General features: G+C 38.2%; 1 protein-coding gene across 10 annotated transcripts in view; it reads right to left on the reverse strand.

The window, feature by feature from the left end:
• The window catches only part of SLC17A3 (solute carrier family 17 member 3), a 45596-nt gene extending 29832 nt beyond the window's left edge, over nt 1–15764 (reverse strand). For 6 of the 10 annotated variants that reach the window (XR_001108338.3, XR_010337552.1, XM_012458545.3 and 3 more), the window contains exons 1-2: nt 7811–7917; nt 1228–1351 (exon numbers count right to left, since the gene is read on the reverse strand). Coding sequence is in view for 6 of the 10 variants with exons in the window: in XM_012458545.3 (XP_012313968.1) it covers nt 1228–1318 (91 nt within the window). In the remaining 4 variants the exon portion in view is untranslated. Of the gene's footprint in view, nt 1–835; nt 921–1227; nt 1352–7454; nt 7520–7810; nt 7918–15439 lie in introns of those variants that run through there. The other 4 variants (XM_012458543.3, XM_012458546.3, XM_021667624.2 and 1 more) reach the window with 4 other exon arrangements.
• Nucleotides 15765–19649: the final 3885 nt, after the last annotated feature.

Genomic DNA, 19649 nt, shown 5'->3' on the forward strand with positions numbered 1-19649 from the left:
CCATGTGATTTTATTTTCGTTTGGATTAAAAACTAAGGTCTCTGTAGTGGCCAAAGGAAATGAAATGTGTAAACTCTTTACCTCGCAATTTGCATTTCTTGGGAATAAACTCTGAAGAAATAATTCCAAATGTGGACTAGTGTTATGTTAAATAGTGTTCACTTATCAACTTATAGATTGTATAATAACTGACATACATAGTTTATATACATCTCATAACCAAGTAACATATATAGTCCATATATAGATATAATAACCGAGTAACAAAACAAAACCTCACAAATTAAATATCCAGCCACAAGAAGATTTTTCAGCTAAATAATACTTCATCTATTGGATATGTTGGAATATAATATGTATCCTTTAAGAATCTGTATTGTTTTATAAGATTCACAAAGAGATTCACACTTTGTGAATTTTATAAAGCAATATGGAAAAGTATATGCTGTCAAGTTAAAAAATATACAACACAATATATAAAGTGTAGAACTACGCAAAATATGCATATGAAATAAAGGCAATAACATTAAATTACAGTAGTTGAATTAAGCTTATTAAAATCTTTTTATTTCTTGTTTTTTGAAGTATCTATAATTAGTTTTTCTTGTTTAAGTTAAGCAATACAATTATGTTTAAAATATTACATGCAATAACAAGCAAGACACACAATACTATGTGTAGACAATTCAGTAACAATTATCAAGAATGTAAACGCATATAGATAAAGATTGAAAGGTAACTGTCAAAAACAAAACACTTCTTTTTAGTAATATTTATTTCCTTCATATTTGTCAAATATGTTAACTTTACTGGATTTATAAAAAGAATTACTCACGCCTGTAATCCCAGCACTTTGGGAGGCCGAGGCGGGTGGATCACAAGGTCAAGAGATCGAGACCATCCTGGTCAACATGGTGAAACCCCGTCTCTACTAAAAATACAAAAAATTAGCTGGGCATGGTGGCGCGTGCCTGTAATCCCAGCTACTCAGGAGGCTGAGGCAGGAGAATTGCCTGAACCCAGGAGGCGGAGGTCGCGGTGAGCCGAGATCGCGCCATTGCACTCCAGCCTGGGTATCAAGAGCGAAACTCCGTCTCAAAAAAAAAAAAAAAAAAAAAAAAAAAAGAATTAAACACTTAAAAGTTACAAATTCATTTTTTATAGTAATATGTTGACAAAAGAACTCACTGTAAAATCCTAAAACCAAGCAGTTGAGGTTGAATTTACCTTTCCTGGGTATGAGTCCCTCATCCACTTGCTTATCTTGGGTGTACTTCCTCTCCCTTGCTATGGGGCCCAACTCTGTCTTGGTGGCCATTGTGTTTCTCCTCTCTTGGTGAATGGTTTTCACCTATCAGAGGAATACATAATTCACATACATCAGTTGAGAGAAAAGGACTCCCCTTTAAAATATTTAAACAGGGGCATCAAGAAAACAAAAGCTGGTCCATTCCATCTGGTTGGGGACAGGGAGACTCATTATTCCCTCTTGGCTCAACACAACAGGCATACTGCACCTAGGGTTTGAAATTGTTTATTTTACTAGGATCTAGAGTGCTCTCAGTGTGCCAGCTTATGAGCACTGGCTTTGGAGTTAAGCATTCCCAAGTTCAAATCCAGGTTCATGATTTACTGTGCCAAGTGGCACTAGAAGCACATTTGTGTGTTTCAATTTTCTCATCTGTTGTTAATAACAACAGTAACATCTTCATCAAAAAGCTGCTGTAGGCTTAAACAGATTGCACATGACTAGAACATTGGCAGACACCCACAGTTGATTGTCATCATCACTGGAGCTACCACAACAGTGGGTCACCTCAGAGCTATGCTCCCCTGGAATCCTCTATCTGTACCTGAGAACCTGGCTTCTACTGCCCTTGACAGCTCCCACACTGCTTCCTCATTTGACTCACTGCGAGTATCGCTGATATGTGTGTCACTCATAATTGGGAACCAAATTTGCATAATGAGAAGATAACGTTCAAATCTCGTATTATTATTATCCGTAGGTTGGTATTGTGTCTACAGAATTCTTGAAATAACATGGAGGTTGCAACCTTTTTGCATATAAGAGAACTAAAAAGAACCATTACTACATTACAATACTAGGATCTTTAATGGAGATTTTTATGTGTTACTATATGTAGAACTATAATATTTGTGCTATGATTAATGCTCATATTATTAAATTTATGAATCTCAAAAAAAAAATGTCAAAATGTATAACTGCTTCTACCACTAATAAACCAAACTTTTTGGCTTAATAAATTAAATCCTCTTAAACGTCTAAACACATCTCACCCCAGTTAGAATGGCGATCATAAAAAAATATCTGGAAACAACAGATGCTGAAGAGGATATGGAGAAATAGGAACGCTTTTACACTGTTGGTGAGAGTGTAAATTAGTTCAACCATTGTGGAAGACAGTGTGGTGATTCCTCAAGGATCTAGAAATAGAAATACCATTTGACCCAGCAATCTCATTACTGGGTATATCCCCAAAGGATTATAATTCGTTCTCTTATAAAGACACATGCACACGAATGTTCATTGTGGCATTGTTTACAATTGCAAAGACTTGGAACCAACTTAAATGCCCATCAGTGATAGATTGGATAAAGAAAATGTGGCACATATACACCGTGGAATACTAAGCTGCCATAAGAAAGGATGAGTTCATGTCTTTGCAGGGGTGTGGATGAAGCTGGAAACCATCCTCAGCAAACTGACACAAGAACAGAAAGACAAACACTGAGTGTTCTCACTCATAAGTGAGTGTTGAACAATGAGAACACATGGACACAGGGAAGGGAACATCACACACCAGGGCCTGTTGGCGGGGTGGGGGCGTTAGGGGAGGGATAGAAGGGGGTGGGGGGATTGGGGAGGGATAGCATTAGGAGAAATGCCTAATGTAGGTTACAGAGCAATGGATGCAGCAAACCACCATGGCATGTGTATACCTATGTAACAATCCTGTACGATCTGCACATGTACCCCAGAACTTAAAGTATAATAATAATAAAAAACTTATAAACACTAGTACTTAACCAGAACTGGCCTGATATCATTGTTGCAAACTAAGGAATAACTTTTTAATATCTTTTTATAATAAAAATTTTATTTTTCAGAGGTATGTTTCACCAAGAGAGGATGGCTTGTTCCTGTTCAGTGTGCCCCTTTGTTAGGACATGCAGTTAAACTCTCTCTGGCTGCTGTAATGATTAGTGTTGCTTCTCTTTGCCACTTCACAATAGTGTGTGGTTACCAGATGTGGTTGGTCTTTTCTCTTCTTGGAGCCCACTTTTCCTCAACTTCTTGCGCTACCTCGAGAACCCAAATCCATCCATTCTTTATGAAAATAAATTTTATAAATAGGCATATGTGCTTTTAAACAAAACACAGAACATCCTTCTATTCTCCTCTACATATTCAAATTTCTTCCTATTGTATCGTCAGGTTGCAAATTTTCCAAACTATTATGCTCTGCTTCCTTATGAATGCTTTGCTGCTTTGAACCTTCTTCCAGATACCCTAAATCATCCCTCTCAAGTTCAAAGGTCCACATATCTCTACAGCACAGCCAAAAAGCCACATGTCTCTTTGCTAAAGCAGAGCAAGAGTCACCTGTGCTCCAGTTGCAATAAGTTTCTCATCTCCATCTGAAACCATATCACTGTCAGCATTTTGGTCAAATGCCATTCAACAAGTTTCTAGGAAGTTCCAAACTTTCCCACATTTTTCTATATTCTTCTGAGCCCTCCAAACTGTTCCAACCTCTGCCTGTTACCCAGTTTCAAAGTTGTTTCCACATTTTCAGTTATCTTTAGAGCAGCACCCCACTCTACTGGAACCAATTTACTGTATCAGTCTGTTCTCATGCTTCTAATAAGGACATACCCAAGGCTGGGTAATTTATAAAGAAAAAGAGGTTTAATGGACTCACAGTTTCACATGGCTGGGGAGGACTCACACTCATGGCAAAAAGAAGGAGCAAAGATATATCTTACATGGTAGCAGGCAAGAGAGCTTGTGCAGGGGACCTCCCATTTATAAAACCATCAGATTTCATGAGACTTCTTCATTACCACGAGAACAGTATGGGGGAAACTGCCCCAATGATTCAATTACTTCCACCTGGCCCCACGTTTGACACTTGGGGATTATGGGGACCACAATTCAAGATGAGATCTGGGTGGGGACACAGCCAAACCATATCAGGAATCATCAAGTATGAACTCACTTTTCTCCTGGTTTACTTCACTCAGTATAATTATTTTGAAATTCATCTACGTTGTTGTACATATTAATAGTTCATTCCTGCTTATTACTAAGTAATATTCCATTCCATGACTATATCACAATTTATCCATTTATTTTTAATGAAAAATTGCATTGTTCACAGATTTTTGCCGTTAGAAATAAAGCTGCTGTGAACACTCATGTACAGGTCTTTGTATAGATATGTGCTTTCATTTCTCTTAAATACTTAGAAGTGGAATATCTAGATCATATGATAAATGTGGTATTAATGTCTCTTCAAGTCTTGGCATTGGGGATTCTAATTCCATGGTGTGGCTAGGACGTTTCAAAAATAGGTCTTCTGTTTCTAGGGAAATTGCCATGATTCTTTACTCAAAGATTGTCTAGGAGATATTTTACCAAATGACAAAGATGGGTCAACCTGCACTGTTTTGTGCAACATGGCAATGCTAAACAGGAATTTGATGTTTCCATTAACAATTTTGCTCCTTTGAATGATGTTTATTCTCACTCCGCTGCTCCTTTATGATGTCAATTTAATGTGACTCTATGGCATTGAGACTTTACCACCCCCTATCATGGGGCTCTGCTTAGATTGGAGCATTCTAAAATGTCAGGTTTCCATTCTGAAGCCACTCCAAAATTATCCTGAATTAAGTGGCAGAGGGAGTTGCCCAGATCTATGGCCTCTTCACAGTGCATCAGCCTCTGCATTCTTGAGCTTGGTTAATGACAGAAAGACTGGGTGCTGCACCATCAACCACTGGCCGGGAAGAAGTGCTTAGTGAGAACATGATAGTCAGCTGAGGCCCCTACAACATGGACTGATGACTTCCTGAAATGAACTGTATTTCTGTCATAAACAGGATCTGTTTGGTTAAAGTTATAGCCTCTTATTTTAGTAACAGGTTGTTGTGTTTGTAAACTTGCTTTCAACTGACACATAGCATGATGTTCAGAAATGATGCCTACATGTTTGAATATACCCCATGTTAGCAGCCAAGAATGGTGGCTTAAGACACTGAGTTCTGTTAACTATTTATTGATGTTGGAATAGGTTCTTAGTTTCCTCTTCCTTAGATAACTTGGATGAGGGCTATGTGACATCTGACTATTGTCTCAATCCAAGAAATTAAATAGCTTCTTGATGGGAAGAATGGTTGGCTTTTTGTTTTCTACGGTTAAAGATCCTAAAAAGAGAAATGAGACAACTAAACAGACATTTGCAGTTATATTAAGTTGTATCAGAGGGGAACATTATTTAAATAGATGAAGGCATGGAAGAACCTGAATTAAGGTAGAGAATTAAAACTATTCTCAGAAAGAATACTGCACAGCAGGGCAATGATGTACTGGAAACAACTCACTTGGGGTTAAAAAAGCTCATTATTAATGTTTTTAGACATTTTTCAAACTAGTTGTTGAACACTGCCGTTAACTATTAAATGATATGAATTTAGAGTTCAACTAGTTATATTTTTAAAAGGTAATACATATTTTTACTTTATCACTTCATAATTATTTCACGACATTTTACTGTAAGCTCTGCTCTTGAGGCTTTTTACATCTCTTGTATCTATATGGTGGGAATACTGTATAAAGATGTGTTATTGAATATCCCCAACTCTAAATTCAGTAATATCATGGTGGTAGCTTGGAATTGGCCATGATAGGAGCTTTAACACCCCCCACCACCGGCCAAAAAAAAAGGCAAAGTCTACAAATTTGGGCTTAATTTGTTGTTTTATGGACTTCCTGAACTTAAGAAATTTATCACACTATGTTCATCTAAGTGTGTGTGTATGTGTGTGTGTTTGTATGTATACACACTACGTATCTATATCCACACATACAAACTTACATGTACATATAGAAATAGATATGTCATATGTATACTACATATACATGAAACCCTGAAACATGAGCCAGGCATGAAAACCCTGAAACATGAGCCAGACTTCACTTCCCACTGATTTCTTTTGCAATGATATGACTTCTTCGGCAAAGCGTAGGTACTCTTGCTAAGATGACATCCTTCATATTCAGCCCTACATTTGTGTTGCCACTGCCTCTATTCATCAGTATGATCTCCAGTCTCCACAGACAGGTAAAGTCCCCTGATTCCATGCTGATCTTCCCATTTGTCTCCTGACTTTTGAAAATATTAATACTTTTCAAAGCTGTCTAAGGCTTCACATGACAGTCTATCACCTGCATACAGCTTGTACAAACACCCTATCTCCTAGACACTCCAAACAAACCAGGTTGTTACATCTTCTCTTGCCAGCAGGTCTGGTCCACACACCTCACCATGACAGACACCTACTGCCATGGTAACCTCAAAACATTTCACTGACTTAAAACACTGGATTCAGGCCCTGCTGACCCTTCCCACAGCCTGGGGCTTTGAGTAGATGAAAGAGAAGTAATCTAGAGGGAGATTCCAAGGCACCCATGGGTGAGCCAAGAACAGGCTCAAGTAGCACAACATAAGAAATGCAGTCTCATTATCTTCTCTTAAATGTGCCCTTCCAATCAGACTGGTGGCCTTTCTGCATCGTGGCTTTACTCCACGTAACTCCCTTTTGTTTAAACAGCTCTCTTTATTTTCCACTAGAAAACTGTGCTGGTTATCTGGGTCAGAAATCATATATTGCACTGTGAGAAGTTTCTTGTCCAAAGCAGTGTTCATAGGGAACCACACTGAGACAGAAAGACTCATTTATATTTATGTCAGGCTTGTTTTCTTCTGCTTGGTTTGGTTTGGTGAGGAAAGGACAAGGACCTTCCAGTAGGGATGGTTAGTTTAAAGGCAGGGAGTGTTCTACTAATAGCATCCTCCCACACATCTGTGAAGTTGCAGCTGCCACAAAAAGTTGCGCCTTCTCCATTCTGACCTTGAGGACCCCCTGATTCCCTCCTTCCCACTGCCCTCAGACTACCTACTATTTTCTGCTGACTCGTGACTGTCCCATTGCCTCATCTCTCCATTTCCTCTCCTATCCCTCGCCATTTTAGTTTGGTTAAATTTCACACCAACTCACTGGATCTTCATGCAGCATTTCCCCAGGTGCTTTCTTGGACAAAAGCCACCCTAGTCCTTGGTATAATAGAAATAATTATTACAGCTACTGTTGTAAACTACTGCGCCAGCCAGTTTACATCAATCCCAGATGGAGATATTACTCACCCTCTTCCTCCAGATCACCCAGTTGGTAAATGAAACAGATGATATTTGTTCATAGCCAGTTTGACCTGCAAAATTTTGCTTTTAAACGCCTCATAAGAGTGCCTGTTTCTTGGAATTATCTTCCATAGCTGCTATTGTCTCCACTAACTAGTTTCAAAGCATATGGATGATCAGATACAAAGCTTCAACTTCCTGCTTTCTCCCTCACTTTTGTTGGTCTTGTTAATACGGATTTTTACATTTATATTTTTATCATATGAGGAAACTTTGGGTTGGGAAGTATATAAAAATTGTCAGTTGTTATACAGAAAAGAGTCTTGGAGGTCTTCATCTCAACACCAAGAGAAGTGACTTACCTACTTAATGTCTGCAGAAGGGCTTCAAGTTGAACCCAGTGTTTCCTCCAGGCTTGCTCCCTTGGACCTTTTGGATCAGAGAGTGGAGGATTCTTTGCCAATCAGGGGCTTAAATTGCTAATCATTAATAAAAGTCATTGAACTACAAAGTTGACTGAGAAGGGCTTCTTGCCAAATAGCCTTTGAAGAGAAGCATTCAGAAATACAGCCCAACCCCCTCTGCAGTTCTTTCTGCTTTTTGGCTGATGTAAGCTTCTCCACCTTCCCCTTGTGAGTGTCTCCTCAGGACCTCAGAGGTGCTGACACTTGCATGTAGTTATTTTGCTTTGCTTTGTGGTGTGTTTAATGTCCTTAGTCTGTTTTGAAAAGGTTAAAAACAGATAAATTATAATTAAATATAAGAATTCAGTATTTTTTGTGTTTTTTTCTTTGCTATTTTTGTTTTCCCCCTTCTTTGAAATTTTGTTAATGTTTTTCTTTGAAATATGTAAATTGTAATATTATGGATAAACTTGAACTTCATTCAGTCTGTTGTTTTCTCTTTCCCTGGGTCCTTCTCCTTTCCTCACCAAACCAAACAAAAACAAACCAAAGAAGCCTGACAAATATAATATGATTTCTCCATTATTTATATGAGTATTCACAGACTATATAGAATAATGCTTTGTATTATTTCTAAATTTGCACACATGCTACCTTGTAGCATTTATGGGTCATTCTGTAACCACTTTAGAAAATAAGTAACATAAATTTGGCACACCTGTGTGTGCACAGTGAAGGCCAAACTCTCTCTATTTCTTGTGGTTAACTCTTGCTAACACCCACGAAATCAAAAACACTGTCACTGCTTTCCAAGCTTGGGTATAGTTCTGCTTGTCCTTGTCTCACAGATGAGGCAAAGCCTTCAGACTCCCAGCTTTCTGTAGTTTATTTCTAGCTCCCTGAATGCCCTGGGTTCAGAATCCAGACTCCTTTCTTTCTATGAGCATTAGAGTCAGCGATGAAAATTTAAACCTTGTTCTGTGCTCTCACGACTTTCCTGGCCTTCGCTCATACTCATCACTTTGCCTTTAAATCTTTTCTTACTTAATTTATGGCCCTGAGGAGATCTCCTTTAGATTCTGAGTTTGACTCTTTGTACCTATTTGAACTGTATTGTGAGAGGAGAGTGAGTAAACAACCTCTCAACACCTGGCTGAGGAGTGGGAGCCTGGCAGGATATATCACAGGTCAAGAATTCAGAGGCAGGAGCCTGGGTCCTGGGGAGTCCGAGCTACCATTTGCTGAGCATTTATTACATGTCATCCTCACAATGCTTTCAGGTAATTTTTCTTATATTCTTTATAAAATAGAAGAAAAAAACAGATTTCTTCCATCTGCACTTTAAGAATTTAAGTATGGAAAATTTAAGTCCATTATGGTGTGGGTGTAGTATCAATTTCACCTTTCTACATAAAAGATTTTTCCCTGAGTCATTTCTGAAGGACTCTGGACCCTGGGATAAATAATTATCAACTTTAGGATTCACGTATCACAGGAAATGTTTCTGACCCTGAATTATCCAAGTCAGAAAATGTTACTTGGTTTTGCAATTTAATGTTTAACTTTATTTAAAGTGCTCATGAGTTGTTTACATGCCAAATTTTCTCTGTGTAGAAAGAATAACAATCCAGCTTTTCTTCATCTCTGTGATTAAACCCTTGAATATAAATTGAGATATTTCCTTGACTTAGGTGGTAATACCCACCTTTTTAAAAAAACAAATATACATTTTCCTTTTGAATAAGATTGATTTTTAAACTGCTTCGTTTTAGTTATGGAAATCATCAGAGAAGACAGGGTACACATTTCTGCTTTAACAGGTATTCTTAGCCAGGCGTGGTGCTTCATGCCTATAATCCCAGTGCTTTGGGTGGCCAAGGCCAGAGGATTGCTTGAGGCCAGGAGTTAGAGACAAGCTTGGGAAACAAAGTGAGACCTCCTCTACAAAAATTTTTCTTTTTTAATTAGCTGGAGATGGTGGCATGCATTTGTAGTCCTAACTACTCAGGAGTCTGATGAGGAGGATCCCTTGAGTCCAGGAGTTCAAGGTTACAGTGAGCTATGGTCATGCCACTGCACTCCAGCCTGGATGACACAGCAAGACTCTCTCTCAATCAAAACAACAACCAAAAAAAAAAAACCCAGTTATCTTCAGACTTGTTTTCGTAAGACTATTAACAATGTTGTTAATAATCAGTCACATGACAACTCAGCAGGATGCAGGCTGTGATTCTGGGTTACATTTCAGAGAACTCCAGGGCACAATCCTACTGTGGTCATAGGAAATCTGTCTCTAGTCTTCCTACCTACAGGAAGCCCAGGATGGGCCCAGGCAGAGGAAGCATCTTTCAGATTCATACCCTCCCTCAAAGCTCACAATGTCCAGTAGGGATTGTGATGACTCAGGGGTAGCTGTCAAGCAAAAACACTGAATGACCCTAAGTCTTAAAACAGAAGACTTGACTAAATGGCAGTGGTCATTCCCTGGAGCTTGGCTGGTTTTTCATGCACACTCTGGTCTAAACAATGAACCTACATGTGATGTTATATCTGCTCAGAACCTTACATCTTCATGGTTCTGGTAAATTCTTTTATAGTCAGACTCCTGTTTTACCTTACCATCTCTATGACCAATGGGGTCAATTTGGTTACTCTGGTTGTCAGTCTGACATCAGCTGGTCATGGGCTGGGCAGTCCATCTGGGACACTATTGGAACACTGCATCTCTATTATTTTGCCTTTTATCCGCTGAGCAAAATGGTACACTTTTTGTTATCTACACAATGCATTCACTTATGTCCTAGATTGTCATACTGAAAACACATCTTACTATTTTCCTTAGACATGTCTGCTTTCTACTCTACTTTCCAGTTTCAATGCCATTTCTTTCAGCAACTATAGTACCAGGAATGCACAGCTAAAACTGCAAAATCATATATTGAGGATAATGGCTATGGAAAAGAAAAAAGAACAATTGTGACAAATATAATCTTTAGGAGAATACACAAAAGAAAATCAGGAGTGCTTTTGGGCTGAGGTGTTACGTGTTTTCAGATAGAATAGTAAAAAACATGAAGTTGATATCTGTAGAGCGTAAAGGATGTCATAATTATCAAGTGAGAAAGTGTTGCATTCTTTAACCAGCACAAGTTATATAATTATACCATGCTGAATTCATATCAAGATAACTTCACTTACTACCTAGAACTTGGAGCAAATGTATATTACTTTGTTGAATCTCATTTGGAGATGATTGAAAAAAATTAGGAATAAATCATGCAACAAAATGAAACCACTCACCATACTTTGCATAAAACAGAAAATCAATAAATGAAGGTTATCATCTGTCATAATTATCATCAATATTATTCCTATTAACACCTCTGAAATGTCATGAGTAATATTCATGACTGAAATAAAGCAATTAAAAATCAAATTCATTCAAAATAATAAAATATAATTAAATTTAAAAGTTGGAGGCAGTCAGTCATCGGTCAAAAAATATTGAGTTACTATATGCACTAAAAAAAAAAATGTAAAGGGAAAGCATTCCCTGCAAACAATGAATAACATAAAATTCCCTATATTTAATAAAACAGCATCTGTAAAACCTATAGCAGATATTCCAAAGGTGAATCTTTCTGTTATAACTGGATACATAAAAGAGGTGTTTGCTACATCTATTCACCAGAAGGCCTAACTAGCACAATAACACAAGAAAGAAATGTGAAGCAATTAGGAAAGAAGTAAAACTATAATTATTAACAGATGATATTATTGTCTACATAAAAAAAAAACTGTACATAAATTACTACAATTAATGTGAGTTTAGCAAATTTAACAGATGGAAAAGTGATATTCAAAGACCAATTGCATTTTAATTACCAGCCCAAAACAGACAAACAAAAATGATATTATAAAAAGAGATACAATTCACAATGGCAATAAAAGAATGTAACAGCAACAAAAGGATATAAAACTCAGGAATAAATCTAACAAAAAATGTGGAAGATTATTATATAGAAAATTGTAAAACTATTGTAAAGTATTAAAGTTGAACTAAATAAAGAGACATAACATTTTTTATGAACAGGAACATTCAAAAATGTAGAAATTTCAAGTCTCTCCAGACTAATCCATATGCCATTTCAACCAATATTGCAACACAATTTTCCATATAATTTAATTTACTAAATATATCCTCAAATAAAGATTGTGGTTATCTCTTTCTTTGTAATGATTCTACTCTACCCCTCATCCCCTTTTCAGAGACTTCTTTTAATAAGGCCTATTTAACACTAAATATGTGCCGGGCACTGTTCTAAGCACTTTACGTATAATAACACCTTTACTTCTCACAGCAAACTTCTATAGTAGGTACTATTATTATGCCAGTTTACAGAGAGGTTAAGTAACTTGCTAGTAAGCTATGGAGTCAGCAATTCAACCACCCAGAAAGTCTGGCTGTTCTGTCCATTCTTCTACCCTCCAGACTATTCCGTCTATTAGGCAAACACTGAAACAACTTTCAACATTAATTTCCTGTAAAATTTCCCTCTCATTGTTCTTCTTTTTGTATCTTGGCATTACCGTGACCTTGAGTGATATCAATTTGCTTCCAAGTTCCTGAGACCCTTCTCTCCCCTCCCCTCCCTTCCCTTCCCTTCCCCTCCCTTCTTCTTTCCCTCCCTCCCTCCCTTCCTTCCCTCCTCCTTCCTTCCCTCCTCCTTCCCTCTCCCTCCTTCTCTCCTTTTCTTCCTTCATTTGTTTCTTATTCTTTCCTTCCTTCTTCCCTTCCTTTCTTCCTTCTTTCCTTCTTCCCTAATTCTAGGAATATTTGCCATTTTTAAGAAAACCTTCTTTTTCACACATCTAATTTTTGTTTTAAGTATGCCAGCATATATTTCTGATATTATTCATTTATTTATGTTAAATATTTATACTAATATTCTTCTAGTTTGGAGAGGGGTTCTAGTTTGTCTGTTTGGTGCTCTGTCTTGAGGATGTGGAGTTGTCCTTGTCTGTTAGTTTTTGTTACAAGTGATGGTGTTGAATTGCCAAATAGAAGAGTATATTTCCAAAACTTAAATGTTATTTACTACTGAAGTGCAGGTTAATGAACTTCCTGATTCCAAGAACTTGTCTTAGCAAATGAGGGTGAATGTTCGTTGTGCTGCTGGGATGGATGTGTGAGGTGCTGGCATTTTGAATCTGGGGCTCCATGTTCTTATCTGAAACATTTTTGTTTCTTAGCCCGTAGTGACCACATCAATCACTTAAAGTGTAGCTAGACTGCAAATATTAACTTGAAGAAAAATGAAAAAGGTAATTTCTCTCTTATTCTTTTCTTTTTTAATTTTATTTTTTCTTTCTGCTGCCTTTATGAAGGGGAGTTTGCTGCGGCTTGACATGGCTTTTCTTAGCTTCCAGCATTTACACCAAAAGCTCTTAATTTGGCTCAATTCCTTTTGATCCCTTTCTCTCCCACTCAGACCCTTATGTTTCTCTTGGTGCTAAATCAGGATGAGGAGCAAGATCATGTCAGTGTTGTTACAGGAGAGGATTAAGAGCCAAACCTATTTATTGGCCTTTGCATTGCAAGGTTTAGTTTTTATTATACTCAAGTAGTTGTGGCTTCTATTTGTCAGACACCTGTGCTTACAAGTGAAAGAAATCCAACTGAAATGGCTTTGGAAGAAAAAAAGAAAAAAAGATGGAGATAGAGGTAGGTCACAGAAGATAAGAATGAGCAGATGGAACAAGCACAGTTCCAGAGACCAGAGACTGGAATTAAATCTCTGCCCCAAAATGAATGAAGACCTTTTCAACTCTAATTTCAGCTGTTCTTTTGCACTTTCTCCCTTCTCTTAAATCTTCTCCAAGAGGCAACAGACAAGTCTGTTGGCAGTTTTGGAGTCTCATTCATCACATCCATAAAAGAGAAGAAAAAGCAGCTGTGTTCGAAAACTAGGAAAGGCTCCTTTGGCCCAACCCAGAGTTCTTCATTGCTGCAGCCTTGTGGGTGCAGTGCCAAGTTCTCTGGTCATTCCCATCACCCCAGTGTTTTTCAACCTACAATTCATTACTCTTATCAATTAGCGCCTCTTATCAATTTAGCCAGCATGATTTTTTAAACAGAATGGATGAGGCTATAGAATGGAACAGAACAGAGTGCATTCCACTTGGTAAAAGTCAGGACTGTTTTGTGATACTTTTGATTCTGCAACACATATGTTTACATAATAAGCCTATATAGTAATATTGCAGCACACTGTAAAAATGTATATTTTTACTCTAGGTCAGACACACTCCAAAAGGGTTGAAATTCTCTCTTTACTGCACATTTTATGTATTTTGTTTCTATTAATAATGCCTCTGCTTCCCAGACATAATGCTTTTGCTTGGCCTTTCAAAAAGGACATTCTAGAAAATAATTGTTCAACCATGTAATTGCTTCGCTTTTCATTACCCTGTGGGTTTAATGGGTAGATACATCTATTTCTCCTCTGGACTCCAAAGTCAAAGGTTATGTTTTGTATGCATACTTCTTTCTTTACTCTAGGTCAAACTCTATTCCACAGTCCAGTCTGGGAACTGATGTAAGCTTCACGTTGTTAGACAATGGTAGCCATCAGAGAAGCTTAAGGTGATCTAAAGTTAGGTTTAATAAAAGTAAAGTTTAGACTTACATCTGCGATATGTACAGATATTTATGAAACCATATAACCATCACATTGGGCCAAATGTTCATTCCTGGAAGATGCAACACCATTTCAGAGACAGGATTTTGCTACCCTTAGAGTTAGTATCAGGCAAAAGGAAATCAATCTAAACCAATGCTTTGGAGACAGGCTTATCTAGAAATGAAGTTTAGGGTACCCTCCCTAAAACTACAGGTTACAGACCTTGCTGAACTCTCCAGATCTGGACTCTGCAGAGTCGCACTTTGGCAGAAATATGGCTGACAGAGGCCAGTAGGAGCTTCCTTTGGCCTGTAATCCTCTTTCATATCAGCCTGGCTGACCATCCTGGAATGAGACCTCTTGGGAGAGCTGATAGCCCACAGAGTGAAACTTTTAACCACGTGGCACATATATACCTCCCTATATTAACATATCTAAAGGCTAAATACAATCTTAACATACCAAATAAAAAGCATTAAAGCTTGTTCCTTAGGCTTGAAGAAATTAATCATCAGTTGACAAATTCATCATAACTTGACGCAAATAAAACAGCCTACATGAACAAAACTGCTTTATAAGTGCTTTTTTGGATACCACATAAAAATATATTTCACAAAATCATTAGGTTGGTGCAAAAAGAATGGTGGTTTTTGCTGTTAAACGTAATGGCAAAAGCCGCGATTACTTTTGCACCAACCTAATACAACTTGAATGAAAATCCAGTGCTAAACTCAGCTTTCAGAAAACCAATCTTACATAATATTGCTAAAGAAAACAAAGTGGAGACTATCAAGGTAATAAATGAAAGGAATGGAGAGACTTTATTGAACTTGTGTCTGGACTTTGGTTTTACTTTTTCTTTCCCGTAGTAAAGTAGGTCATCTGCTCTGCTGGGCTTTATTACCTGGGGAGGTGACTTGCCCTTGGCTTTGTGGTGGCTCTCGGTCTTCTTGGGCAGCAGCACGGCCTGGATGTTGGGCAGGACGCCGCCCTGCGCGATGGTGACCTTGCCCAGCAGTTTGTTGAGCTCCTCGTCGTTGCAGATGGCCAGCCGCAGGTGGCGCAGGATGATGCGGGTCTTCTTGTCGCGGGCCGCGTTGCCCGCTAGCTCCAGGATCTCGGCGGTCAGGTACTCCAGCAGCGCCGCCAGGTAGACCTGCGCTCCGGCCTCCACCCTCTCGGCATAGTTGCCATTGCGGAACAGATAGCGCTGGAGCCCTGCCAGGGAAGACCAAGTTTGGGATTTCAGCGCGAGCCTGCTTCCCACAACCAGATGTCCCCCGCGAAATAGCGCCCTCTAATGCCAAACCCGAAGCAGAGGTGAATAAGGACTGTACACACACCCCGCCCCCCGCCACACCCACACCCACATCTTAATGGCTCACTTCTTTGGAAGGTGCCTCATCCAAACCGAAAGCAGAGGTGAATAAGGACTATATCCCTTAAACACACACACACACACACACACACACACACACACACACAGCTCTTAATGGCTAACTTCTCTGGAAGGTGCCTCATCCAAGCAAAGTAGAACTGCAGATACTTTTACATGCCGTTTTCCATTATTTTTTATCCAACCAGACTTTTTTTCAGACTTCCTTTGAATACAGGTATCTGCAGGATTTTCCTTGTCACCTGTAGACACTTGTTATCTTTTCAAGGAAGCCAGAAACAGATTTTGATATGCCTAAAGTTTTGAAGTGTTCTACAGTCTCTAGAAAGGGCTCCAAGAAAGCCATGTGTAATATGTATTTTTTGTATAATATGAGAATATTTAGTTCTTCTATAGAGGGCAAGAACATGAATGGCATGGGGATGTATGAGAGTTATATGTTATGTGTTCATGGAAAATAATAAGTAGATCACACATAGGTTAAGAAATGGGAGGACCAAGAGATACCTACATTCATGAGGCCTGAAATAAACAAGACACCTGGGCACAAGACACTTATGGTATACTAAATATATAGCAAACACTAAATATCCAGGGTACACCTAAGGTTATAGGAGGACCCAGTATTTTCAAGACCTTGATTCAACCACCTACTGGGGACACCCATTCTGTCATCATGTGTTCTTGTTCAAGAAACACACTACTATTCAGCCTTTAACAATAAGGAAGTCATGCTATTTGTGAAAGCATGGATGAATCTAAGGAACATTGGGGCAAGCAAAAAAAGGCAGGCACAGAAAGACAAACACTACATAATCTCACTTGTGTATAGAATCTAAGAATATCAAATTTAGAGAAGCAGGAGAACAGTGCTTATCAAATGCTACAGGTTGGGGAAATGTTGGTGAAAGTATACAAAATTTTAGTTAGACAGGTGGAATAAGTTTGGTTCAGGAGATCTATTGTGCAACATAATAAGTGTGCTCCAACATGGGCATTTCATCCAAGGCAACATGTATGAGAACTATTTTATCAAGGATATCGTCAAGCACACAGTAGAACAAGACTCCCTGTAGGCTCACTGTGACAGGTACTGCACTATCACCTCCAGAGGGAGCTAATGATCTGTGCACCTGCTCCTACTCAGGGACTTGACTAGGTATGCTACTTCTGAGGACATTAAGGCCATTATCAAGTACACCAATTCTATCCAAATAAGCTGCTATTGAGGATTCAAAGAGCATAAGATGAAGGCTCTGTTCACAGCCATCAACACTTTCTGTTAATAGCTACCTCTTAATATATTCATATTTCTGATTGGTATCTCTTTGTATTATCTCTTTGTGAATCGTTGAGGATCCTACATAACTGACTTGGTAAAATTTTTCTCCTTTCTACCTTAAATTTTAAAAAGTAGGTCTGTTTTGTTTCTGATTTTTCCTAATGAAGGATATCATATGCTTGTATGTTTGTGTTTCAAAAAAACCTACTATGTTGCCAAAAATGGTCTCAGTTCACTTTTAGTGAAGGCCCCTATATTAGTGTGTTCTCATGCTGCTAATAAACACATACCGGAGACAGGGTAATTTATAAAGGGAAGAGGTTTAACAGACTCACAGTTCAGCATGACTAGAGAGGCCTCACAATGATGGCAGGTGGCAAAGGAGAAGCAAAGACATGTCTTACATGGCAGCAGGCAAAAGACAGCATGTGCAGGGGAGTTCCTATTTATTAAAAAACATCGGATCTCATGAGACTTCTGCACTACGATGAGAACAGTATGGGGGAAACGGCCCCTGTGATTCAATTATCCCCACCTGGCCCCACCTTTGACATACGAGGATTATTACAATTCAAGATGAGATTTGGGTGGGGACACAGCAAAACCATATCATCCCCATTATTTTTAGTGTGCATAGCCTGAATTAATTTATCTAATTATTGAGGTTAGACACATATTGTATAATTGTTGCATTTAATTTTTTTCTGAACTCAATTGCCATCATCTTGTGTCTTAGTTTTAACATATCTTTGGCCACAGTAGGGCAACTGTCCTTTGAAAGTCTTGGAATTATCTTTGATTCCAATTGAACTGTACAAACACTTTGTTTTTCAACTTCTGAAGAAACCTCTATCAGAATTGCATTGAATTTTTAGATTAATATAGATGATAGACATTTGTATAGACTTGTGATTTGCCATTTCAGAAGCTAGATACTTTGAGGTATACAGACTCTTTAAGTACTTCTGTAAAGCTTTATGATTTTCTTCATAGAGCTTTACACATTTTATGGAGCTTATTTTAAGTTGTTTTTCTTACTAATATCTGTATATATAATAAGAGACTGTTACATTATGTTTTCTATGAATGAATGCTTTTCTATGAATGAATGCTGTTGATATTTATGTTATAATATTGTATTTGGCTGCTTTGCTAAATTTTATCATTTTGGTTTTCCAGGTTTTCCACTAGGACGTTCCAGGTAGACAGTAATCTTTCAAGCAGGTAAGTAGTTTCTAAGCAGTACCACAGGGGCAGCTGCTAGGAGAGCTTGCTGCATTTTTATATATTTAGCCAGGAAGGAGACAATGAATCCAAATGTTAGACAGTTTGTCTTAGTCATTTGGACTGCCATAAAAAATTACTATAGGCTTAAACAATAGAAATTTATTTCTCACAGTTCCAGAGGCTGAGAACTCCAAGATCAAGGTACCAGGAGGTCCAATGTCTGCTGAGGACCCACTTCCTGACTTGCAAATGGCCATCTTCTCCCTATATCCCCACATGCCAGAAAGCAGAAAAAGAGAGACAGCAAGTGCTCTCTTGCTTTATGAGGGTGCAGTCACGATCAATTTTAGAAAAATTATAGAATAATAATAAGGAAGATCTTAGGGGAAAGGACCCATCTCAATGTCCTCAAATAGATTCATAGCAGCAAAAGCAAATATAGAAGTTGGCCTATGAAGATGAAGTCAGGAATGCTTTGATGTGCCTCAAAGTCCTCTTCAGTAAGACTAGCCATGCCTATCTTTAACCATTGTCTTCGACCATTTCATGCTGCCATAACAAAATACCACAGACTGTATAATTTATAAATAAAAGAAATTTATTTATCACATTTCTGGACGCTGGCAATCTAAGATCAAGGTGCTGGCAGGATTGGTGTCTAGTAAAGGCTAGGTGTCCACTTCCAAGATAGTGCTTTGTTGCTGCATTCTCCAAAGGGAAAAAAACACTGTGACCTTACATGGAAGGGCAGGAGGGCCAAATTCACTCTCAAACTTTTTTGTAAGGACACTTAGTTCCTTTTATGTGGTTGGAGTCCTCATTACCTAATCATTTCCCAAAAGATCCAACTTCTCAATACCACCAACAAAAGGATTATGTTTAACATGAATTTTGAAGGGAACACAATCATTCAAACTAGAGCAATCATAGACTTGTTTTTAATTTTTTTTCTTCTTTGGACAAAGAGCAAAAATCCATTCTTTTACTGGATTTCAAGCTTCCTCTTTACATCTCCCTTATTCTTTATATATTCCCTAATGACAAACTAAGATTAAGAACGAAGTTGACTTCTTCATAAAGAGAAGAGTGATGACGGGTTGGGACGAAGGACCAAGTTTATTTTATTGGCTATCATGCTGGGATTGGGGTTTTCATTGTATCAAGTTAAAGGTTGTGGATTACCTATGTCAGGCATATATGATCCCTCAG

Source organism: Aotus nancymaae, unplaced genomic scaffold, assembly GCF_030222135.1.
Source record: "Aotus nancymaae isolate 86718 unplaced genomic scaffold, 86718_ANA_hifiasm-v0.15.2.pri h1tg000051l, whole genome shotgun sequence".
Taxonomy (NCBI): domain Eukaryota; kingdom Metazoa; phylum Chordata; class Mammalia; order Primates; family Aotidae; genus Aotus; species Aotus nancymaae.